The following is a 25,394-nucleotide window of genomic DNA, read 5'->3' on the forward strand; positions in this document are numbered from 1 at the left end:
AAGTAGACTTATACGTGGGTTTTTAATTCAACGTATATTTGGCTGCATTGTTAAGTACGAAGACCGCGGGACTAAGGAAGGTGAGGGCTGACAGGAGGACACTGCTCGCAGAAAAATCTGTCTCTCATGACGCTAGGGTCACGCTTCACACGCTGGTCGCAGCTGTGTGCTCTTGTCTAACTCTTCCGGGTGCGACCCCTGGGGCAACGGGTCTGCCGGGAGGACAGGGGGTGTCTGAGTGTGCTGGGACTGGCAGGGCGGTGGAGAGGTAGCGTCAGAAGGGAGTCCGCTAACACCTTAATTCTGCAGCAGTTTCAAAGAAATGGAGTGTTACACGAGAACAGTCAAGGACCCAGGAAGAAAAAGTTCAAATTCCAAGTGACTGGTTTTCAAAAGCTACTGTGCACCAGGTAGGAAGGAACACGAGAATATTAATATGCCCTGAAATAGAAATAATCACTTTGCACTATGTACACCACATATAATATAACATCGTCTTTTTAACATTGCACAATATAAAGGTTATACACAGCAGAGTCAACGAAATGCAAAATACCTCCGAGGCACGCAGAAGAGACACGGACGAGACTGAATGGAGTCAAATCAAGATGGGGTTAGGGAAAGGCAGAGTGTACATCATCAGGCCAGCGAGCTCCTGGGCTTAGCCGCCGCCTCCCATACACACCGGAAATTCTCATATCTCCGTGTCGTTAGGGTTGATTGCTTTAAACAAAGACTCATTAGCTAAATGATCTGAGAAAATCAAAGTGTGGCTCCCCACTCTGAAGCAGTTAGTCCCTAAAGGTCCCTCCAGACCTCAGGGTTTCACGATGACGCTGTTAGAACACGGCTGGGCTTTTCCCTTATTTCTTGGGAAGAAGTTGGTTACTGTGAAACCACTGTAAGGAAACTAGGACAGTATTCAAGAACACTCATCACAGTGCTTAACAAGATTTAATGTACATTTATTCTTAACATGTGGAACATATAAAGATTTTATACTGAATAAATGATATTCATTAAGCCAGAGGAAAAGGAGGAATTTACATCAAGTTTTTTCTTTTTTTTTTTTTTAAACTACATTATCTTGAAATACAAATGTGGATTCTCGTCACTGAAAAATCTTTCAAGTTGTGTTTCTTCTTTTTAGTTGTATTTGTTTCTTTTTTGTCTGTACTGGTAACCATAGTCTAAATCAATCCATATGCAACCATTTCCACACCTTGATTCATGAAGCAAATTGTGATCAGCTGCTCTCCCGAAATAGAGCATGACTTTATACATACAGAAACTTGTACATTACCCTCTTTTTTTGTTTTTTTTTTTGTTTCTTTTTGTTTTTTGTATTTTTTTTTTTTTTGGAGATATGGCCCTAATGAAAAAATATATAAAATAAAAATAAAAAATTATTTAAATCTACCATCACTTCGTAGTTACCACATCATGAAAAAGAAACTAAAAAATTTGTACTAAAAACAAAAACCAAAAAACCCAAAAAAACCAAAAAACAAAAAAAGAGAGAAAAGAAAAGAAAAAATGAGGGTATGTTTCATGTACAACTTCTATATACATCACAGCCCATAGGCAGTAAAAAAAAAATATTTAAAAAATGATTAAAGGAATTGTGAAGAACTGTCATGTGGAAGGTCAGACGACAGACAGCAGACATGACGGTAGTGGTGAGGAAGCAGTTTCCACTGATCGCTGTCAGGTATGTATTTTCATTCTTAACTTAAAAAAAAAAATGTTTTCGCTCCTAGCCTAATGTAACCATTTTCCTGTGGAGAAACCGGTATCATTCCATAGTCTGACTACTGACTGACACACCTCCTTGAGCCCCTATCCCTACATCTCTAGAAGTTTCTATTGCACAGAGCTTTGGGCGATGGGATACAGTTTGCTTTTTCCATCATCTGAAGAATAACATGCCTAGGAAGTTGATAATTTTTCACCTTTTTGCCTCAGTGTGGTGAAATTTTCTCATCCTTAGCATCTTTTGCCACTTTTTTTTTCCATTAAAGTCAATTTGCTTCCCAAAAAAAAAAGGAAAAAAAAAAAAAGAAAATATGCAATACAACATGGAAAAGAACATTAAAAGGAAAATCTGTGAAAAACAAAAAGTGACCTTTGAATGCACTAGACAGCAACTTTGGTTAAAAAAAAAAAAAGCCAAAATAAAAAACCCCAAAAGGAGGTACTTATACACACAGACAGCAAATATTAATTTCATAACTGTTCGAATTAATTATTTCTTTAATTCCCAATTGGTAAATAGTGAATGGGGCAGAGGAGCAGAGCTTTTCTTTTCCTTCTTCCTACGCTGGATGAACAAGAACAGAAAACAGCCAGTTACACGGGAGCCTCCAGTCTTCACGCACACACGCTGCCTTCTCACGGGTGTCATAACTGCCCGATCTGAAACAGTACGTCACAGATGACAGACGCGACCAGAGAGTTCAGGACGGCGGATATCGAGATGTCCAGCAACCGGCCCTCGTGCAGGAGGAACTCCGAGCGGTTCTCGTCCACCCTGGCCATGGCCAGCAGAGCCTTGGCCGCCCTGCACATCATGTCCACGCTCGGTGGCTCGAGAGGCGGGGGCTGCATGTGCAGGAGGCTGTGCGGGCTCTGCTGGTACTGGGCCATGGTGACCCCGTCCTCCAGGAAGCTTATCAAGTTTCCAATGCTCCCTTTCTGCACAGCTATTGCCCGTGCTGCCAGCGCGTCCCCTTGGGCCAGGTTCGATAAGAGCGCCATGGACATTTCTCGGCAGACGGGGTTTTTGCGATCTCCCACGTACCTAACTAACGTAGCATAGAATTTCTCCTGACGACTAAATGGAGGCGTGGCCAAGATCAGGTCCACGTTATTGTCCTGGATGCTGAGTTTGCAGAGGGTCTCCAGCACGAGTCTCTGAGGCGACAGGACAGAGTTGGGTCCCACCGTGGGAAAGGGGTCTTGTGCCTCTGCCGACGGGCAAACCATCCAGTGCAGCAAGCCATCCAAAATCGGCAAGCAGATGCTCTCTGTGTAAGCAGACAAGTCTAGCTGCCCGGAAATGTTGGCCAACGTGACCAACGTGTTATCCCTTAAGACCTCCAGGCAGTCCCACCACCACTCATCCTTGCTGCAGGCCACCCCCTTGTCCTCGTCTTCCTCTTTCTCGTAGGTCTGCGGCGCTCGTTTTCTCTCCGGATGCTCGTGGTGAAGAAGGATTAGCTTCCCCAGGATCAGCACCAAGCCTGGATGTTTGGACATTTCGGCGTCGTTGCCAGGCACAAAAGACAAGCTACGGACAATATTGGACACACAGATACAGCGCTTGGCCAGAGAATCCTGCCAGTGCGCGATGGTGCAGAGAGGAGTCTCGTCTCGGCTCCGTGGCTCGTCCTCCAGTAGCTTGATGTTCCGGTGACTTTTGGCTTGGTGGATCCCGAAGGGGAACTTGCTGCTCTCGGTCTGGGTACCGGGGTTCGCGTCTTCCGGCAGCGCCCCCGGCCGAGCGGACAGGACGTCGTCGATGGTCGCGATGATGCTCTTCTCCTGCTGCTCGTCAGTCTCGCCTCTGCCTTCCTGCTCTTTCTTCCTACCCGTGGAGCTCACGGGGGGCGGCGGACGCCTCCGAGGAGGGATTTCCATCTTGCTCTCAAAGTGAGTCTGGATGTGCTCGGTGGTGTCCCCGCCGCCCAGCTGCCAGTGCAGAAGTCCGCTGTTGAACTCCTGCACGCGGCCCAGCTTGTCGGACCGGTCGACCACGAACAGGTTGTTCTTCTTGACTATCTTTATCGGCAGCTTGTCGAACTTACTCGCTTGCCTGGGCTTCTCCTTGGCATCTGCGGGCGCGTTGGGAGAGGCCAGAGCCACGCCGCTCTGCTCCTCCGTCTGTGTCTTCCCACCGTCATCCTCCTCGTCCTCCTCGTCGTCCTCCTCCTCATCGACACACTCGGTATCTTCCTCCTCTTTCCCAGAATCGTCGGCCCACGACTGGCTGTCATCTCTCTTCACCGCATTGTGGTCAAGTGCTTTTTGGCTGGGGTCACCCACCTCATATTCCATAAGAATCCCAAAAATGTCAATTAGGCATTTTCTAAAGTACTCTACTAAAAGTTCGAGAAATCCGGACAACTAGAGAGGGGGACAAGAACAAGAACGGGTACAATGTCATAACCTCGGACAGGGTGGAGAAGGGCAGCATTCCTGAGAGCTACTGATACGGTTTTAGGGTGATTTTCACAGGTTTTGATTCCTTTTTGGCTAGGCCCAGAGAGAGAAACTACATCCCAGAGCCGGCTTCCTGAATTTTACGTTGTTAACTAAATCAATGTGCACCGTGTTTTCCCTTGCTGAGGATTTTCCTACTGCATCAATATGAAAACCTCCCCGGTACCTTCTTCTTTTTAATATTATCAAGTTCTTTGCCTTTTGTCTTCTGTTCTGACTTAGATACACCGCACTCCATATGAGAAGAGCGGGAACGTGAACTTACAGACTCACTCACCCAAAGCGAGTCTGTTCTCCACTATTTGTCTGCGACTGGCTTGCCTAGATTTTTACGGTTATTATTCTTAGGATTTTATGGTTATTTTTGTCTCAGGTGCCATAGGTTACTCTAATTTACATTCCCCATATATCTTTGGGAGAAGATAATTTCAGCAATGTAGTAGCTCATAAACACAGAAAATTAAAAACAAATCAATTTAGCCCCTGATAAATGAATTAGAGTGTCTCATAGAATGCACTTTTACATTTCAGCCATCACAACTCCCGCTGAAAGACAAAAGCCACCTGAGAACCCGTTTCGTTTCCTTGCAGCAAGTTTGCGTCGAGAACGCCGACACAGTCCGTGATTAGCAACTGCTCAACGCCCCTCCCCCAGTGCTCACGCCACCGCACATAGGGGTGACGGAGGATAAGGAGGGACTGGAGGATTCTTTAACGATAGGTGTTTTGGAAATCAGTCGTATTTTCATAGCCTGTTATCGGTTTCCTAAAAGCGGGTGTGAACGATTATTAGGAAGTAAGGGGCCAATCCAGAAGGACCTTAAAGGACTCGCTTTTAGGGGATGAAGGCACAATTTTTCACGTGAAGATGTGGGTGTCTGTCCCCCGACTTAAAGTTAACTTTTATCCCCAGGGCAGGGGAAACGGGCAAGTTACTAAAGCGATTCTGGTATGAAAATGTGTGAGCAACAGCCGCTCACTCTGCTCACGTAAGGATGGAAGGCAGTCATTCTAGAAAAGGCACTACACGTTTTTTAGTATTTTCTGTTACAATTGGCTTCACACGATGTTTATAACCTTATTAATACACTGCCTATCAAGTGAAAAATTGCCTTTCAGGGCTATAATGAGGACTTAAATGTAAGAAGAAAGACAAAGTGGAAGATTCTGGTCCAATTTCAGCAGAAGCAAGGTAATTAGATGTTTTGGCTTTTTTCACCCAAAGCGGAGAATTGTTCATACACAGCAGGGAGAATTACCTCTCTTCATTTTTGTTTCTAAATATTTCTTTAGAAGTTTGCAGCTCAGCTGACTCTCGGGCATTTCCCTAACCTTCTGCTCCCCTTCTCTCCTCTAGCAATTACGCGGGGAGCCACTTGGAGCCAACCGCCAAACAAAGGAGAGCTTGAAGCTTTATTACAAGTAGGAGGCTTTCCAATGACTACTCCAAAATAAGGTGGAGAGAGGCAGCAAGGAAGGAAACAGACCGAGAACCAAGTCTGGCCATGAGTTCACAGTATCTCAGCTGGATGATGGGGATATGGGGGTTCATTAAACCGGTCTCTCTACCTCTCTCTCCCGTGTACATTTTCTATACCATAACGTTTCCTTCTAATTAAAAGAAAGCTGGGGCGCCTGGGTGGCTCAGTGGGCTAAAGCCTCTGCCTTCGGCTCAGGTCATGATCCCAGGGTCCTGGGATTGAGCCCCACATCAGGCTCCCTGCTCAGTGGGGAGCCTGCTTCCCTTCCTCTCTCTCTGTGTGCCTCTCTGCCTACTTGGGATCTCTGTCAAATAAATAAATAAAATCTTAAAAAAAAAAAAAAGAAAGAAAGAAAGCGGTTCGGTCTCCCTGGAAAGGAGGGTATGTCCCATCCCCAGCTCCCGCATACCCAACACTGACCACGGTCTGGCTCGATGTTATATTTTGGTTACCTTCGCCGGTTGCTGACATTCCTTCTCAACAGCAACTTACTTTTTTTTTTTTAAGATTTTATTTATGTATTTGAGAGAGAGACAATGAGAGAGAGCATGAGAGGGGAGAAAGTCTGCGGGAGAAGCAGACTCTCCAAGGAGCAGGGAGCCCGATGTGGGACTCGATCCCAGGAGTCTGGGATCATGACCTGAGCTGAAGGCAGTCGCTTAACCAACTGAGCCACCCAGGCGCCCCAACAGCAACTTACTTTTACGATCTGTTCCACACACACACACACACACACACACACACACACACACACACACACACAGGCGTGCACGCACGTTGGGACAGTTTTCTCGTGAGAAACAAGGCTGTGTGTATTTATACTGGAGACTGAAACGAGTTATTACTCCCGACTAAATCTCAGACAGCTCTACGTCCGTAACAACGACAAGGGCGGCCACGTCCGACGGATGCGATCACCCCTGACATTCGCTCCCGCGCCGCGTACGCCTCAACATTCCTCTGCTCCCTGGGCCCCGGGCGGGTCGGGCGCCGGCTTACCTGGGAGAGACTGAAGGTGGCGACAGTGCTGTCGTCGTACAGGAGAATGTTAATAGTGTCCAGAGCCCACGTACTTTCAGCCAGAAGACCTGACTTAAGGGACATCATCACACGCCAGGCCTCAGGAGTAACTAAAACGGGGGAAAGAACGAGGATGTAATTAATATCAGGTCTGTGCACGAAAGGAAGGAAAATAACACAAGAATAAGAAAAAAGTCGAGTGTTGAGTTAAATAGGGATTTCAAACAAATGTCCGGAGGCATGGTTAAACAAGATCGTTTCCAGACTTCAAACAGAGGGGACGGCTTCCTTCCCGCTGTTTAAGATCCCTCGGCTTTGTTGCTTAAACACGAGCCAAAAGCGCTTCTCGAGGTGGTGGTGCTGGGCACCAGGGCCCTTTCTCAGCCCTCACTGGTTTCCTTTAGCCCCTAGGAGACTCGGTGATGACGCAGCAAAGTGTTAATAACCGAGTCAAACCAAAAAATGGCGTTTGTCTTCTTTTGCCCGCTCCATTCACCTGTCTCAGGGCGGCCTCTTTGGAAGGCTGGCAAATACGCAGAAAACAGGCAAAATTCAACTCACAAACAGCGCATTCTGGGATAGACAGTCTTGGTATTCCCTTGCTGTCCCCTTCTCTCTGAGCTCCTGCCCTCAGAACATGCTGTTGACAATTACTAGCGCTTGGAAGGTTCAGATTTCTCAACAGCTTGGTCTGAGCCAGGGGATGGGAAACAGAAGGGCTGTACTCTTCGCTTCCCCTTCCCGTTACCGGAGAAGACACAAGGACGAGATCAAACATTTGCAAGATTTGCTGTAAGATGCGGCTAGAAGAGGCCCATCATGTCTGAGATTTCTGTCTTGGCAAACTGGCAGAAGCACCTGGGGGGAGCGGGCCCGGGCAATCAGAACTCACCAGAACAACAGCCCACACGAGACACCAGCAGCAGCCGCACGCGCTGGAGGGGGCCGTGGGTTCCACCTCTACTGTAATTTCACCCACTTTCCGTATTTTCTAAGAGGCATACTATGCTTTTGTAACAGAAAAAGCAAACTTTCTTTTTTAAAATAAGGAACATAAATTTCCCCAGGCTGAGGACAAACGCTGATCTAACATGTGCAAAGAAATTTTATAAAAATTTAAACATCTTTATTTATTTAAACATATGCACACACATAAACACACGTGCGTCTTTTCCCATATATATTTCCGCATATAAACGGTGCTCAGTGTCACCTCAGTGCACCTCCAGCACCCTCTCTGCAAGTCCTTACTTCCTTCCCCCTCTCTGCCTGCGCAGGTCCTTCATTCCAAGGGTTGGAAAAAAACCTTTAATATCTTTGATATCCTACTCACTGCAGTAAATGATTTCAAGTCAAGTGATTTTGAGGTTTTTTGAAAAAATTGTTTTTTATATGACCACGGTCTGGAATTTCCTTTGCTATATTACAAGTACTTCAAAAAGAATGCAGAAAAACTGCGTGTACTCCTAGATATCCCAGATCTGGGGTTAGTATTCAGAACATTCCAAAAGGAATGAGCAAACAACATCAGCATCCAACCGAAATCGTTCCTTGGCCCCTATCTACCCCCACTATTGGGCTTACGTCAAGTCTATACATCACATTGTATCAAATTCCGTGTATCATACTATATATTTATCCACAGATCACATGCAGGCTTCTTCTTCCCAGGGAAGCCCACAGTCTGGGGTTCCCCGAACTACAGAGGGGCTCGCCGTCAAGTTTTCTCAGGCCACCCGGGCATTTCATTAGCCTCTCAGCTCCGCGAAGGCTCACTGCAGAGGCCAAGTGACTGGTTAAGGCCCAGTCTGTCAGCTCAGCACGTGGCACTGAACACAGTCACCGAGGACCCCCGGTCTCGCTTGGAGCTCTACTCTCTCTTGAGTAGTAACGCTCACGTGTAAAACCACCCGTTTGGTTCACGCTCCTCTCCGGCCCTGTTTCTTCGCTCAGATCAGGGCTTGCAGCTGGCGCTGCCCTGCAGACACACGTCCTGACAGCCTGTGGGCCCCAGACGTTCATCGCGGGAGCCGGACAGGAGCTGCATCGGAACTACGACTATGGGTCTAGATCACAACTGGGGTTCGTTCCAGGACAAGGCCCGGGGTGCTTACCGATATCTTTTGAGGTAATCTTTCGCCTTTGTTTCAAGACTGGCTGTGATGCCTCGACGGAGCCAGGGGGGAAAGTGATCTCCCTTCGGATGGGGGGCGGCTGGGGGGGTGGCCCCGTGACCTGGGCCGTGGGGACGGTGGGCAGGACCTTCTGCATCTTCAGAGAGGGCAGAAAGGGGGACTTGCTGGGGGACATGCGGCTCTCCAGGGAGCGCTGGAAGGAGGCGGGGCTGGGGGCTCTGGAGACGTGGTTTGGCAGTGACGGCGGCGTCTGGTAGGATGACTGAGGCGGGCGCGTTATGGGCTGCATGGAGGCGGGAGAGGACATATAAGGCTGACGTTGGCTGACGTGAGAAGGCCACTGGCTCTCGTGGTTGATCCTTTGATCGGGTACCATCATATCATCCGTGCGGTTCATGCCTGGGTAGGGCGGCGCCTGGCCGGGGCCGCCGGGGCCCTGCCGGCTCTGGTAGGGGTAAGGCAGGTCGTTGCGCGTCGCCCACATGCTCTGCTGCGGCCCCTCGCTGGAGGACGACTGCATCGGGCCGCCCAGCATCTGCGGTGGGACGGCGTGCGGCGGCATCTGCGCCGGGCCCTGCATCCGCTCCCTGTTGTAGGGGTACGGGTACTGGCCCTGCAGGGGCCTCCGGTCCGGGCCCGAGTACGAGCCCCCGTACTGGTTGTACAGCTCCTGCTGCTGGCTGCCGTACTGCATGTTGTACACGTCTCCCTCGTGCCGCTTGGCTGGAGGCCCGTACATGCCGTCCATATGGCGTTTGTAATTCTGAAATGCGCACCAAGACAAATCATTCGATGTGCTTTTACAGGTATAGTCACACACGTCAATTCGGCAAAACAGTTATTACCTGGCAGGAGGCTCATTTCAAAATGAACAGGGGCAGCTCCCCAAACCACTGGGACTAACCATCTAGGCCCCGGCTGAGAGTTATAAGCACCGGGGCACATACTCTGAAGAGGGTTCCCGAAGTTTGCCCGTGCTTTGGTATTTTCTGTGGGGAAAGAAAGGCTTCCTCTCTCTTTTTCCTGGTAGCCCCTGCCTTGGTATTTCCTAGGGCTGCGGTACAGGGGGGCACAGGCTCCGGTGACCCCCGCAAGGGCAACGCTGGCCGGGGGCCCGCAGCTACACGACGACGGCCTCAGTAGGTCGGAAGAGAACTCGCACTGGCATGGACTGGGCTCCCCGAGGGCCAGCCTGCATGGTTCCTGGAGTCAGGAGATTCCTTAGGCCTACCTTTCCAGAAGTGTCTCCACACAGCATCCAGCTCCTCAGACTGGACCTGCTGTCCTGACACCCGACGGTCCCTGGCCCCCTCCCCGACTCCCAGCGAAAGCCCCGCTGGCCCCAGCCTCTGACAGCAGGGCCCGCGTCGCCTGTGTACTAGGCTCCCCCCTGGGGACCCCCCGGGTACCAGCACCGATCCGAGTGGGATCCTCCTGACGGGAGAAAGATGCTGATGTGGTAATTACTGTTCTTTCACCTGCCTGGGAAATTGCTTAAGGTCAGCTGGTTTAGTAATAGAATTTACTGTATGTACATGCTCCAGTCAAATTAAATGTTTAAAACCCCCTCTATGTTACCAGAGGTCTTACACCGGAAAAGTTGTTTAGAAATAGCAAATTCTTGGGGCGCTTGGGTGGCTCAGTCGGTTGAGCGTCTGACTCTTTGGTTGCGGCTCAGGTCATGATCTCGGGGTTGTGGGACTGAGCCCTGCATCGGGCTCCACACTCAGAGGGCAGTCTGCTTCCCCCTTCTCCCTCTCCCTCTGCCTCTCCCCCTGCTCGCACGTGTGTGCACTCTCTCTCTCCCTCTCTCAAATAAATAAAACCTTAAAAAAAAAAAAAGAAATAGCAAATTTCTGTGTCTGAACAGCCCCAGCACGACATGCAATTCTCTGCATCCGTAGTGACAACCGCAAGGTCATCTTACACAATTCAAGATCTATGGCCGTGTAAACCAGCATCAACCATCCTTGGTGGGCAAAATATGTGGTCACTGGTACCTCATTTTAAAAAAACCGATTAACTTTCATTCTTGGTATTTAAAATTTTAAGTTGTTTTTATCTACACATTGTCTGTAAAACATGAACAAATTTCTGTTCTAAAAAAAGGCATTTGATAGACAATACACTCGACAGAACATGCTATATTTGTTATATATAACATTCGTTACTCAGACTGGTTAGTCTTGACAAGGCTGAATGTCCTTTACTTTCTACAACACGTTACATTTCTTTCAGGATACCATACATCTAGAGCTTTTTAAAATTTGCTGACTTCAAAATCCTAATACTATTTTCTAGCATGAGCAAGGAGATCCTGATGCTACTCCTTTTTCTTATTCTCTCCGAAACTCTTCAGAGGTAACACAAGTTTGGTTTTCAACCGAAAGCACGGAGATGTGTGTCCGCTCGCCAACTCACCGGCTGCTGCGGATACAGGCCGGGCTGGTGTCCTCCATATGGCGGCTGTCCTGAGGGAGGGCCTTGGCCTGGGTACTGCTGCCCATAAGGTTCATGCCTAGAATGAGGCATTCAAAGAATACTTCATTGTCAAAGGACCTCGGGCCAACAGAGAAACCAACAGCTCGTTTCTGGAAATCCTGCACCCTTCCTGGTTTTTCCTTCACTGCACACACCTTCCAACAGAGGCACGCAGAGCAGACACAGCAGTTAACTTTTAGCCACAGGGATGGCAACACCCATCTTGGGAATGTTGCCAGTCTCCCGGTTAGTCGGTGTGCGAGGAGCCCCGGCTGGACAGGCCGCACCCCGGGCCTTTGAGGAAAGTCCCTGCCCACCCACCCACGCGCCCCGGGCCGCCAGCGTCATGTGGCACCACGAGGGCAGGGATTAATGAGAGCCAGAGACAAGACAAACAATCTCAGAATGAAACAGGAATTCCGGGAGTACCAGAACACAGACCTATCAACGTGGAAAATGTCTTTACTTACTTCTCATTACGAATACAAAATGTCCAATGTTTTTAAAGCATACTCCACATTTAATCCAAATGATACTGAGTTAGCTAATAATTGTTAAAATACAGCTACTCAAAATTTTGAAGCCCTGTGATCCTAAAAGGCCACAGGAAAGAGTAACAGAGAGGACTTATGAGAGTGACAGGGCTGACTTAAATGGGCTCCTATATTAAATCTGAAAATGGGAATGAATAACATTTATTTTCCAACTCCCATTACACTGAGAAACTAGGAATACCATAAAAACAGTATGTATGACACAGCAATAGATTTGAGGTTTAAAGGGATAAACCGGCTTCATTAGTATATTGACTGGATCCTGTAAGAGAGAGGGTACTAGCATGTTCCACTTGTGTGTTCCACTTGTATACTGACTGACCCTGCAAGAGAGAGGGTACTGGTACTGAGTATGTTCCACTTGTATACTGACTGATGCTGTAAGAGAGAAGGTACTGGTACTGAGTACGTTCCACTTGTATACTGACTGACCCTGCAAGAGAGAGGGTACTGGTACTGAGTATGTTCCACTTGTATACTGACTGATCCTGTAAGAGAAGGTACTGGTACTGAGTATGTTCCACTTGTATACTGACTGACCCTGCAAGAGAGAGGGTACTGGTACTGAGTATGTTCCACTTGTATACTGACTGACCCTGCAAGAGAGAAGGTACTGGTACTGAGTATGTTCCTATAGTGGTCAAGGGGTGAGAATAAGAAAGAAAACGAACGGGTTTTGAGACCATCACAGACAAAACAGGTACAGAGGACGTGTTTGCTAAGGGCATTAATAGCTAGAAGGGAGCTTACATTAGGAGGAAAAAAATATAACCAACACAGATAAATTTTAAGCTGAACAAGTAACACTCTTCAGAAAGCATAACAAGGTAAACCCTAATGCGGCCGAGCCAAAATGACTTAAACTAGTTCTAGTAGGTCTTTTAGGAGAAACAGAACAGTGCACTTCCCAGGGCTCCTTTAAGAATATATGTTCCAGGGTAAGCGTTCTTCCAATCTCGGTCAGCCAAAAGGAAAAAAAAAAAAAAAAAAAAGGCTTCTCTTGGATCCTCAAAAACAGATCTAAGTAAAATCCCCAATCTAGTAGACTAAACCTGATGGGTAACTGATTTATGCAGACATCACTAATACAAGTTCCCCACACCACAGCCAGGGTAAGAAGGAGAAATTTAGATTCTTAAGTCTAGAAAGAACCAAATCACTTTAAGCTTGTGATGGCTCTGTAATCTCAGGAACAAGAGCTTGTTTGGTAATTAAAGAAACTTTCTTCGCTGCTGCATTATACCCCCGGAAACCTCCGCACGGCTCTCACGACTTCGCGCCTGCCCTTGGCCAGCAGGAGGCTCAGGGTAGGCAGTAGCAGTGAGGAGACAGCGTGAGGACCGCCGCCCGCCACACCGGCTTCTGAAGGAACCCAGCCGAGGCCGTCCCTACCCAGAGCTTGGGTCTGTGGCTACAGTTAGAAGAAGAGCCTTCTGATAAGCCTCCGTTTTCTTTAAAAAATCACAGATATTATGTTAAAGACTTTGTTTCTGAGCACTTCTCTATTAAGGAGGCAGAGAACATACCAGCAAGGGAAGGTGCTTTCAGAGTCAGCATTTAAGTCGGGGGCAGGCCCAAGGGGCCTTCTTCACAGAAAGAAGTCTACTGTGAGCTGGTTTCTGTCCCCTCTCAGACACATTTCAAAGACTGTCCTTCTGTCTCCGTAAAAATAATCTGGATGAGCACCAAAACCCAGCTTGCTATTCAGTGTCCAGATACCATCCTGAGAAGAAGTATCTGGAAAAAAGACTGCTGTGGCTTTCCTCAGAGATGTTATTCAAGGAGCAAAGTAGTCTCTCTGTTTAAAATGTTTGCAGGGAAGAATGGAAACACCTGAAAAACCAAGGCCGGGGGGGAAGACTCTTCCCAGAGCTCCCTGTCACCCCCGGGGGTGTGGGAAGCCCAGCGCGGCCCCCAGTGTGCGAGCATTTCCCTAAGGAAGAAATGCAGGCGGGGAGGGGGTTCGGCGGGGCCGCGAACCCTGAGTTTGTGGAGCTGTGCGAGGAAGCTGGAGGTGTGGTGGCCGTGGTGGCATCAGGAGGGCATCCTGGTCCTGGGAGGACCACCGCTGCTCGGGGCCTCCTGGCTCTCAGGAGCCCTTCTCTGTGGTCCTGCTGAGGTCAGCTGCTGAAGGCAGCCCCCTGACGCCATCCGTATCAAGCCCAGCAGGAAAGCAGGTCCATGTGTTGTCAGCAGCTACCAGGGCTCGGAAACGCGTGTGTGAGGAGAGGTTCCAGGAAACCTCACAGTCACCTCAGAAAACACTCACCTTCGATCATAACCGGCTCCATAGGGAAACTGTTGCCGCTGCCCCATGCCCAGACTGGACATCGCTCCAGAGGGACTTTGGTTATACATGTCCTGCATACTGCTAGTGGGCATCTGTCCTTGAGTCATAAAGGGCTCACTACTTCCAGGCACTGCAACATTTTAAAGAACACATAGAAAATGAGGCATTTGCAAAAGCCAAGGGGCCCAAACAGCCCTTTCCAGTCGTTTCTGTGATCCTTAATATGGCAGACATTTATTTTGCTCTTAACATGGCTGACAACAATACAAACCAAAGAGTGTGAGGTCTGGAGTCAAGACAGACCCCGAGATCCCTATCCCTTACCCCATGTACAGGCCTCGTAGGAGCCCCTTTGCTTGAGTGGGAGTAGAACCCACCGACACGGTGGGAATGTTGCTCCCACGATCACATACGTGATATGGCTAAAGGGATTTCACAGATGTAACTAAGTCACCAACCAGCTGACGGGCAGTCAACCAGAAGGGAGATTATACAGCTGTGTCCCTTAAATCCGTGTCTAGAGGTCAGGACACTTACTCTCCTGTTGGCCTTGAAGAAGCACCTGCCATGCGGTGGAGAGGGCCACGTGTTAGGAAGCGGGGGGCAGCCCCTAGCACTGAGAAGGCCCCCAGATGACAGTGCTCCAGACAACGAGACCTCAGTCTGACAACTGCAAGGACCCACATCTGCCCACAACCTGAATGAGCTCAGGAGAGGACCCTGCGCCGCAGACAGTGGAGTCCAGGCCGCCTCCCTGATGTCCACCGGCGGGACCCCAAGCCAAGAGCCCACAGGAATGTGGGGTCCTACACGGATGTTGTTCTGGGCTGCTGAGGTCCTGCTAATTTGTTACGAAGTAATGTAGGAAACGAACACAGGCCCTTTCTTGGGGCAGCCAAGCTTCTGAGTTTCATTCCTTGTCTATAAAATAAGGTTGGTCACGCCACCTCATGCAGTAGGCGTGAGGAAGAGAGGACACGCACGTACAGGTGACCCTTCACCCAGGCATTAGGGGTGCTGACCCCACGAAGGTGAAAACCCACGTGTAACTTTGGACTCCCCCATAACCTAACTACTCATAAGCTACTGCTGCCCAGAAGCCTTAGTGATAACGTGCAAAATACAGTAAAGGGGCGCTTGGGTGGCTCCTCGGTTAAGCCTCTGCCTTCGGCTCAGGTTGTGATCTCAGGGTCCTGGGATCGAGGCCCGCATTGGGCTCACTGCTCAGCAGGGGCGTCTGCTTCTCCCTTTCCCTGCTCACACGTGATCTCTCTCAAATAAGTAAACACAATCTTAAAAAAAAATAACACATATTGCACAATACATGAATCATATACAGTATTCTTCAGTAAGCTAAAGAAAAGAAAATGTTAAGAAAGTTGTAAGAGAAAATACACTTACAATAGCGTACACCTATTTATTGAAAACACTCTGTGTATAAGCAGCCTCGTGCAGTTTGAACCCATGTTGTTCAAGGGTCAACTGTATGGATAATGCTAGTTCCCTTCCACTCCAGGGGAAAAAGTAAAAAAAACAAAAAAAACAAAAAAACAACTTAACACGAATACCCACCTACTGACTCACTGCAAAATCAGGGTAAAGAAAACCACTAGGGAATTAAGAATAATTCAAGAATGGATGAAATGCAAGTGTTTCTACCAGGGCACAGAGTGGCAATTAGGTCAAATATGCAAATTAGCATCAGCTCAGAGCCTGAAGGAAATTGGGTCAAGCCCAGAAACTAGCCTGTAGGCAAATTAAACATTTTAATGCAAATCTTAATTGATGTACAGTCCCGCTAACTTTCTTCATCTTAGGAAGGTTACTTTTGTGTTACAGGAAGCAAAGCTGATTAAACGTCGGTGAGCTGATAGAGCTTGTTCTGATAGAGCTTGTTCTGCCGCAGGAGAGCCACAGAACGAAGTCCAGCACCGGTGGGATGCGCTGGGCCTTCCCGTATTTTATCTTATTCAAGCTCAAGTCAACGCGTGGCAGATTAAGTTCTAATGTTACTTTCCGTTTTATAAATGTAAAAACAGAGGGACACAGACATTAAGAGGGATAATTAAATAGCTTAATTCCTTGATACACAAAAAATTCTTAAAAAGCCAGTAGAAAAAAATCATCAGATTAAAAAAAAAAAGGCAAATAAATGGACATTCAGAAGAAAAGAAAAATATGTAGCGAATCAGTATATGAAAAGATGTGTGACTTCACTAATAATTAAAGAATCTAAGGGGGCGCCTGGGTGGCTCAGTCGTTAAGCGTCTGCCTTCGGCTCAGGTCATGGTCCCAAGGTTCTCCGATCAAGAACCACATTGGGCTCCCTGCTCGGCGGGAAGCCTGCTTCTCCCCTCTCCCACTCCCCTTGCTTGAATACCCTCTCCTCACTGTCTCTGTCAAATAAATAAATAAAATCTTAAAAAAAAAGGTTAAGAAATCCAAGTTAAAACAATTATGAGACTTCCCCTCTCCGAATTAAATATGAAGAGGACCGGTACTGGTCATTGCTGGTGGGGGAGGAGGGTCCACACACTGTGACACGCTCATGTGAAGAATATTAACTTGGTCTAACTTTCGTCAATACCTGTTATGTGAGGGCTATTATTTTGGTGACCCCCCCAAGCCTATGAAGTCTCCTCCCACAATGAGTCTGGGCATGGTCATGTGACCAGCGTTGACCTATGGGGTGCTGGCAAAGTGGAAAAACCACTTTGGGTGGTACTTTGTGATGTAGTTAGAAGATACTCAGTGAGGCAGAAGTTCATATCCCATGACTCGGTTATTCTAGGAATCTATTTCATAGAAACACAATTGCAGGTGTGAAAAAACAGCTGCTTCATGCCACAATCACTGCATCATTTTTTATAACAGCAAAATATTATGAAACAACCCCTTCCGTATTAGAGCACTGAAAAGGACAAGGAGGGGCACCTCGGTGGCTCAGTAGGTTAAGCATCTGACTTTTGCTCAGGTCATGATTGAATCCTGCCTTTGGCTCCCCACTCGAGGGGGAGTCTGCTTCTCCCTTTGCCCCTCCCCACTGTTTGGGCTATCTCTGTCTCAAATAAATAAATAAAACCTTTAAAATAAAATTAAAAAAAAAAGAAAAAGAAAGAGAAAAATAGGTGGGGTGCCTGGGTGGCTCAGTTGGTTAAGCATCCGACTCTTGGTTTCAGCCTAGGTCATGATCTCAGGGTTGTGAGATCGAGTCCCAAGTTGGGCTCTGTGCTGGGCGTCGAGCCTGCTTGGGATTCTCTCTTTCCCTGTCTCCAAGCCTCTGGCCGCCTTTTCTCTCCTTCTCAAAATAAAAGTAGGATTGTGTGTAAAGATACTAAAGGGTATTTAAAATACACTGTTTAGATACACAATATATATTCACTTGTTCCCTTGAAAGCCAGTAGCCGATCCTTTGGTTGGTAATGAATTCAGGAAGTTGGTGGGGCAGGGAGGCAGGTGGGCAGGTGGGCCGAGGCTGCTCTGGGCACCGAGGCTCAGACAGGCTCTGCCCCGGCCGTGTAACCGCACTGCAGCCCAGCGGCAGCAACAGAACAGAGAACATGGTTTCCCCCGATGCTGGTCATTACATGAAAAGCCAGAGCACCACCAAGTTCACAGACAGAATAACGTGAACTGAGGAATGTAAAACTTTATTATAACAGGGACAGGGCTACACAAATATCTGTGTCTTGTGGGTTTTCTGTTTTTCTGCTTTCATTTGGTGCTAAACATAGCAGCACGGTGAGGCAGCAGGTGAGCTGAAGCATCCCAGGGACATGTGAGAAGGGCCCCCCTCTGAGCCACTGTATCATTTACACGGTTGATGCAAACGCATTATACAGCTAGCTAGCGCCTAACACGTGATCCACAATCATGCTCCCACCCCCGTTGATTTTCATAAGAAAGGCCGTAGGTGCACAGAAAAAAAGCAAAGCAACTCCCTCTGTCCAACCTAGCATACAGGTAGGAGATTGGACAGGGTATCACCTAACTCTTGAAGCCAGGTTCCAAACACTACTAATTATTTTTCCCATGTTACTGTCATATTTTCAGAGTCTAAAACGGTGACACAACCACCATCAGCACTAACAAAATGTTCCTTCTAGTCTCTCATACCACTAAGAAAAACAGCTACCTCCAACATTTACGAGGCTTGTGAATTTCCAAGCTTATGGATGTATTGCATGTTCTGCAGGATATTTATTTCGAATAGGCCAGCTCTGAAGCTTTTTGAAAGGAAAAATTATAGATTATCTTACTCGGCATAACAGATATCTGAAACGGCACATAAGAAATAGACATTAAATGTAATCTTATTTATTAAATGACACACACCTAATATTTAAAATCTTGAAATTATTCATTTTTATTTTTCACTGGTCCATAATACTTGGGAAAATCCTGGCTTTGTGTTTCTCTCTACTTAAGACAAGATATCAAGAAATTCGCACACCCCAAACATCTAAATCGAACGGAAGTACTATCGTTTAAGGAATCCCTGAAGAAGTACTTCTGTAAAAATTGTATTCACTACTTTTCTGTGTCTTTTTCAATGATATTCACATCATGCCTCAATTTCACAGCCCAGCTGCACTTGGAAGAGTGCCAACCGCACTTGGAGCGCACGCGGCTGGGGAGGCACTCAAAGGGCCCAGGCTTAGATGCTACATTTGGGTGCCCAGTGAAGGCCTGGGACCGAGCAGCATAACGGGAAACACCCTGCTGGGTGTTGGCTAACGTCGGTCAGAGCTCTTGCACATTCTCCGCGGTCCCATCTGAGCCACAGTGCTCCACCCCACTTCTCTGCTTAGTTCTTTAAAATGATTCCTAGTGCCAACGCTCTGCCCGGCTGCAGACTGACACCCTCCACCACCCACCACCTCATCGCATCCCAGAGTCACCTTGGGCCTTCCCTCTCTCCTTCCTCCCCGTCCTGTCCCTCCTGTCCCCAGCACAGGTGTGAACAGTGAGCCTCTGCTTCCCAGTCGTGCATCTCCAAGGTGGTAACGTCCTCACCCTCCCAGTCCGTGTCACTTGGTTCATCCCCTGGGACCTCCATGTTCAGGCCAGCCAGCGAGGCCTGTTCCTTCACCATCCAGAACACCCAGCGAGCACGTCCACTTCTCTCTTTCGCTGCTGGGATCTGATTCCACCCTGTCATCTCTCCCCTGGGGCCCCCACGGGGTCCCTCCAACACATTCTACACTTATTTATTTATTTATACGATTTTACTTATTTATTTGAGAGAGCTAGAGAGAGCATGACTGGGTGGGCGGGGGGTAGAGGGAGAAGCAGGCTCCCGCTGAGCAGAGAGCCCCACGTGGGGCTGGATCCGAGGACCCTGAGATTATGACCTGAGCAGAAGGCAGGCGCTTAACCCAGAGCCACCCAGGCGCCCCACTGGTTATTTTTTACAAAAACCTAGCCGTGTTACTTCCTGCAGAACATCTTTCAGCTAGGGTAAAAGTCCAAACTCATCCACATGCCTATGGAGACTGAAATGTTCTGGTCCCAGTGGTCCCGATGCGCTCGGGCTGCAAGCCCCCCACCCCGTCCCCCAGGCCCAGCTCACTACGCCCCAGATGCCTTCCATCGTCTCAAACATGCCAAGCTCGCTCCTTCCTCAAGCCTCCCCCAACTCCCCGCGCTTCTCTGACGGACCCCTCCTCACTCCTCAGGTGGCCACGGATAACGACACCGCCTCAAAGACCCCGCCCCCTTCTCATGGGATGTCCCCCCCCCCCACAACCTCCACCCCGTAGCCCTACACTTTTGTGCCGGGGTCCCTTCTCGCAGCACCGCCATATTTAACTACAGATCTGTGGTTTGACCCTGATCTGGCAGCACACCACGCCGCCCCCAGCTCTCGCGAGCCGAGAGCTGTAGGATACGACCCGCGCCGCCAGGGGGCGCCACGAGCGCGGTTGCTCACAGCGTGTGTCGGTCCTCCTCCAAGGACCCACTCAACCAAGCTCCCTCACACCCTGTAGGCAGGTCCCAGTTTCTAGATGAGGAAAGGAGGCTTCCCGGAGGCCAGAAATCTAGGAGGCCGAGGAGCGGGGACTCAGCTATGTCTCGAATGGGTAAGTGAACTGGCTGTGCGACGGCCGAGAGAAGACCCTCCTCTGCACCGAGCCTGGGCAGGGGTCCCCCGCACTCACCTTTTCTCATTCCACCAAAGGGGTCCTTGTTGGGTTCGTAGGGCATCCTTCCCATCACGTCGGGCATGCTCATGCCCTGCTGGTAGGGGGCGCTCGGAGTCATGGAGTTCCGCTTCGGGAACGACGAGTCGCTGGCGTCTGAGAACGGGTCGTGCACACTGACCGTGCCGCTTCTGAAGACGGGAGAAGGGCAGCTTCAGAAGCAGCAGGAGCTGCCACCGAACGCTTGTGCGGGAAAAAGCTTAACTTGAAAATTAAGGTTAAAAACCATCCAAAAATCATGACGCGAATCAATCAACGTTTCAAAACTCGTGAGAGAACCCCACGTCTTCTCCAAAGACCCGCGGTTGCGGGGCTCACGGAGACGCCTCTGCATACCTTCCGCCTTGCATCGGGGTCATCTGTCCGTGAGGGGTGGAGGCTGGGGTCGGGGGCTTCAGGTCACCTGGAACTTCTGCCATCGAGTTACTGCCAGTGGACTGGGGGGTCTGTGGACCTTGCAAGGATCCTGAGTTAGCTGACAGTAGTAGCACCAAGAGAAAAGAAGGGACAAACGAGAGGTTATCAAGCAAGCTCATCCTTCCCATTTAAAAAAAAACAAAAAACAAAAAAAAAAAGGGAAAGACAACATAACACCAGCTTATCAGAAATAGTAACAACATCCATTACTGGTAACCATACAGTAAAATCAGTTAATCTTATATTATTTATAGTGAAAATTGGTAAAAGGTTTATTTGTTTTTTAGTAATCTAGTTGGCAACACACTTCATTTATGAGCCATAAAACATATTTATACCTATTGACTGCATAATTGCTTTCCTGGGTATTTATCTCAAGAAAATAATCTAATCTAAAAGAAGGCTTGGGGCGCCTGGGTGGCTCAGTGGGTTAAGCCGCTGCCTTCGGCTCAGGTCATGATCTCAGGGTCCTGGGATTGAGTCCCACATCGGGCTCTCTGCTCGGCAGGGAGCCTGCTTCCCTCTCTCTCTCTCTCTGCCTGCCTCTCTGCCTACTTGTGATCTCTCTCTCGCTGTCAAATAAATAAATAAAATCTTAAAAAAAAAAAAATAAAAGAAGGCTTTAGGCAGAAAAAATGTTTATTTCAGTGTTGTTTATAATGGAGATAATCTAAATGTCTGAGAGTAAGGATAAAAATGGGATAAAAAATTTGGTATACTGATTTGATGGACTACTGTGCTATTTTAGGAAAAAAAATTAGAAAAATGAGTACCAGATCTTAGGCAATGAGAAATGTTTAAGTTGAAACGCAATGATACAAATTAGTAATGAGACTTATGTCACTTCAATGCCTCCCCAATGTCTGGATGTGTCTATGCTGTGTCATTAATAAAGTCATTTTTAGAGCTACGGAATCAGATGTTATTACAAAACCAAAGTCATGCTCTTTGGAGTTCTTCAATGTCATTATCAGAGACCGAGATTTGGCTTTAACTATAATTACATTATAATAACAGAGCTCAGAATTGAGCAGATCTTTTCAAAACTTAAACTCATCTCATTGGAAAACAGTATTTTAAGGGTTTCTGCTTTATCAGCAACCTTTGCACGTTAAGTGCCCAACAGACCTTGCCTTCATCTGTTAAACAAATACTTATTGAATAAATAACATGCTTGCTATATTGCTTACTGTATTGCTTTTTTCTACTTCTGCAGGGGCCAGCAGTGTCCCAAACTGACAAAAAAGACAATAATTCCTGCCCTCATGCAGTTTATAATAAATGCTTTCAGAAGTGTTACAAATGGCGGAATTACCAGCTGCTTGTAAGTGATTACGATACTGTATGTGTTATTATCATGGAGCCCCCATCTCAGGAGGTGTCCAAGACTCACTACAGTTACCACAGTTATCATCAGCCACATCTGTCGAGGAAATGGGGTTCAACAAATCATTGGAGATTAGAGAACACGCTGGGAAGGAGTCCGAGATGGAAATGAGTCCAGCCCTCCTACCCAGAAAGCCTCAGCGTAACAGGAGGTCTCCGGTGAGATCAGGTCCCCCCCCAGTCTGCTTGGGAATGAATCCTGAGCACTGGCCACCAGGGCTCTATAAGGTGTCCCCTGAGTGCCTAGGACCAGAGTGACTCAGGGAGGCTCTCAGAGATGCCGGGAAGACTAACTTGAAAAACAGATCTTTTTCAAGTAGCTCTTGCAAAAGAAAAGCTTAGTAATGCATGCTTATAAATCAGATTTTGGTGAAAGCCTGGAACTACAGATTAAATAAGTAGACTGTAATCAAAGAAAAAAGTGGAGTCTTCTATAAATACGGAAGGATAATCCTACAGATGGGACTGCCCCACTGAGCAGGCAGGAGAAATAACGTGCTTCCTAAATCCCAGACCGGACTCCGCAGAGCGGATCGCACGGCTTCCCTGGAAACATGGTTCACATGCTCAGATTTCAGAATGACCCTTATTTGTAAGTATTCACATTCACAGCTAATAAAAAAAGAAAAATTAAATAAAAAAAAAAAAAGGAAAAACTCTCCCCTCTGCCAATGTTTTTTTCCTTTCCTTTCAGGGGGAAGAAATGAACGCACCCTCTTGGAGCTCCGTTAGTAGATGAGGCCGGCGTGTAGATGAGGCCGGCACGCTCGGCAGGCTCTCCCTACCTTTTGCCAGAAGCTACAAATGTATACTCGAAAGTAAACAATGGAAAGGTTATTGAAGGTTAAGTACATTCACACACTTCAGACTGTACAGCCAGACTCCTAGCTGGGAAGATAATTTACACAGCACGAACCTGGTGCCCTAGTTCTGGCTGGGGTTGCGGGAAGGAGGGCAGGGAGAAGGAAGGATAGCTGATATGTCCCAGGTCTACCGTGACTAGAGGTCACCCAGAGGGCACCTTTGTTTATAACCTGAACCCCTTTCTCATTTATCTTCCACTGAGGATTCCCTAGTTGGCTCCATGACAGGTTTTGTGACATCACCTGTCAGCTAATAATAGAAATGCAGTCAGCCACCTGCCAGCAAAGATGGATGGGTTTTTGGTTACAGACTTACTAATTGAATGTGGAGCTACCTTGTTCCCCCCTCATCCCTAACCTGGCCCACCCCCCACCGCCTTCCAGGCAGCCTGGCCACTTGTGGAGGCGAGTCCTGTGGCTGACCATGAGAACCCCAAAACTTGTATAGGCTTATTGTAACGAGATTCCCCACTGCCCTCAGAGATGCAGCTGTACCCCAGGCCTTGCCCAGTTTCATACGGGGACTTTCTTGAGTCACTGGAAGATGGTAACATGGAGCTCTGGGGTTCTACCTCCCAGAGACTGGCAGAAATGACCTTTAGCTCATACTAGCCACACCAAATCAAAACCAAATACAGGAGGACGAGTCACGATGCTTATATGGCCAAGGGATCTGGGATTTAGGGTGCTTCAGAGTGGCTGTTTAAAAAGCCATCTAGCACATTTCTTAGCAATCTTTTCGCTTAGTTTGCCTGGATGGGAAGAAATGCACCACCATTGCCTTCCAATGGCAAAAACTGACTTCTAAGAACACAGAGTTTGGCTGAAAATCAGTTTTTTAAAAATTTTGCAGTGTATGAGGTCCTGACGTGGCACATGGTTTGGAATAATTTTTTTTTTCCTCCTTTGACAATAAATATATTTTGTTTTCCTTAACGCTAGTTCTGGACTCAGAGAGGCCACTGACTCACAGGTGCCAGGGGAAAGCCTGGCTTTTGGTTATGGGGCTGCTGTTCCTCGCTACCCCACCGACCAGTCTGCGTGTCCTTCTGTCCGGCCGGGCTCAGGACGCCCTCCTCCCCCAACCCCTCTTCCCCAAGACTTGGGACCGTGCGGACCACTGAGAAGAATGTATTGTCAGAAGCACATCTGCAATCCAGGCTCCTTTGTGCGGTTAAAACGGTAATGTTGCCATAAAGACGGCAGTTTAAAAAAAGGGAAAAAGGCAAGAGCTGACTGTTGAGAGAACAGGCCCTACACTTTCTGAAGGGTCTATGGCTCAGCGGGATTTCTTGTACTGAAGCTGGTGCTCACTGGGAGAGCTATTCTCCGCACGGAAGTGCAGCCCATTCAGTGACACGAGTTTTTCCTGGCAAATAAAATATACCTTTACATCTTTGCAGACATCGCCACTTTGGTCCCTACACCCCACTGAGTTTTTATTTTGGAAAAATAGTTTCAGGGCTGTTCACAGGCGGCTTGTTTGACTCTGTGAACTGAATGTAATGTTGTGAGACTTTTAAAATTAGATTTCACAGTTTTTAAGGTATACCGTAACTGCAAAGGCTTCGGATCCTTAAGGGTGGGGTGAGAGAGGATTTCTAATTGTGTTTAGAGCTGTCAGGTCTAAATATATACCTTGGTACATTCCCTGCAAGTGCATCTTGCCCCTACGAAGTATTTATGTGAGATCTCTTGGTCGGGACCCGCAGGCACTCGCGTTGCCCTCCAGAAAGCAGCTGGAGGAAACAAGGGGAAAACAGCTCCTTTCTTTGGCTCAGACTCCTTCTCTGTGCAGAAGGCTTCCCTGTTAACAATGCCATTCAGTATAGCAGGTCCAGGCCTACTGCTCGAGCTGGATGCCACCCACCAGCTAAGAGATTTGGGGCCAGTTTTTCAGATCTTATGTGTTAATTTTCTCATGGACTTTGCGATTTTGATGTAGTATGTGCATCACAGCGGTGATGTAAAGATTAAATGGTAGAGCACTTAGAAAGGGGCCTGGCACGGTAAGTGCTTATTACAAAATGCTGGCATTTGGTCCCAGAACAATCCTGTTCACGTGATGGCAGGAACGGTCGGTCCCATCTTGTACATAGAACAGTGTGGCTAAGTGCTGACCATCAAGGGGCCTGGATGTGGCCAGGTGAGGACACGGCTGATTTAACTTGAGTGAGGTCACCGTCCCCAGAACTGGGGATGATGCAATTTTCTTCCTAAGAATACTGTATTTATCAGAATATAACGATTCCGGAATCTGGAAGGCTAACTGGTAGAGCAAGGGTGAGCAGGAGAGCTGATAGGATTGCAGGGCTCTCCCGCTGAGCGGAGAGGCCGGAGAGA

At 47.9% G+C, this 25,394-nt stretch overlaps 1 protein-coding gene across 10 annotated transcripts in view; it reads right to left on the reverse strand.

Moving 5' to 3' along the window:
• Positions 1-944: 944 nt before the first annotated feature.
• The window catches only part of ARID1B (AT-rich interaction domain 1B), a 440,857-nt gene continuing 416,407 nt past the window's right edge, over positions 945-25,394 (reverse strand). For all 10 annotated transcript variants that reach the window (XM_046004238.1, XM_046004242.1, XM_046004240.1 and 7 more), the window contains 7 exons: positions 20,722-20,860; positions 20,344-20,516; positions 14,162-14,312; positions 11,279-11,375; positions 8,837-9,620; positions 6,702-6,832; positions 945-4,125 (listed from right to left, as the gene is read on the reverse strand). In XM_046004238.1, coding sequence (XP_045860194.1) covers positions 2,401-4,125; positions 6,702-6,832; positions 8,837-9,620; positions 11,279-11,375; positions 14,162-14,312; positions 20,344-20,516; positions 20,722-20,860 — 3,200 coding nt within the window. In that variant the 3' untranslated portion in view covers positions 945-2,400. The remainder of the gene's footprint in view (positions 4,126-6,701; positions 6,833-8,836; positions 9,621-11,278; positions 11,376-14,161; positions 14,313-20,343; positions 20,517-20,721; positions 20,861-25,394) is intronic.

Source organism: Meles meles, chromosome 5 (assembly GCF_922984935.1).
Source record: "Meles meles chromosome 5, mMelMel3.1 paternal haplotype, whole genome shotgun sequence".
In the NCBI taxonomy this organism is placed as follows: domain Eukaryota; kingdom Metazoa; phylum Chordata; class Mammalia; order Carnivora; family Mustelidae; genus Meles; species Meles meles.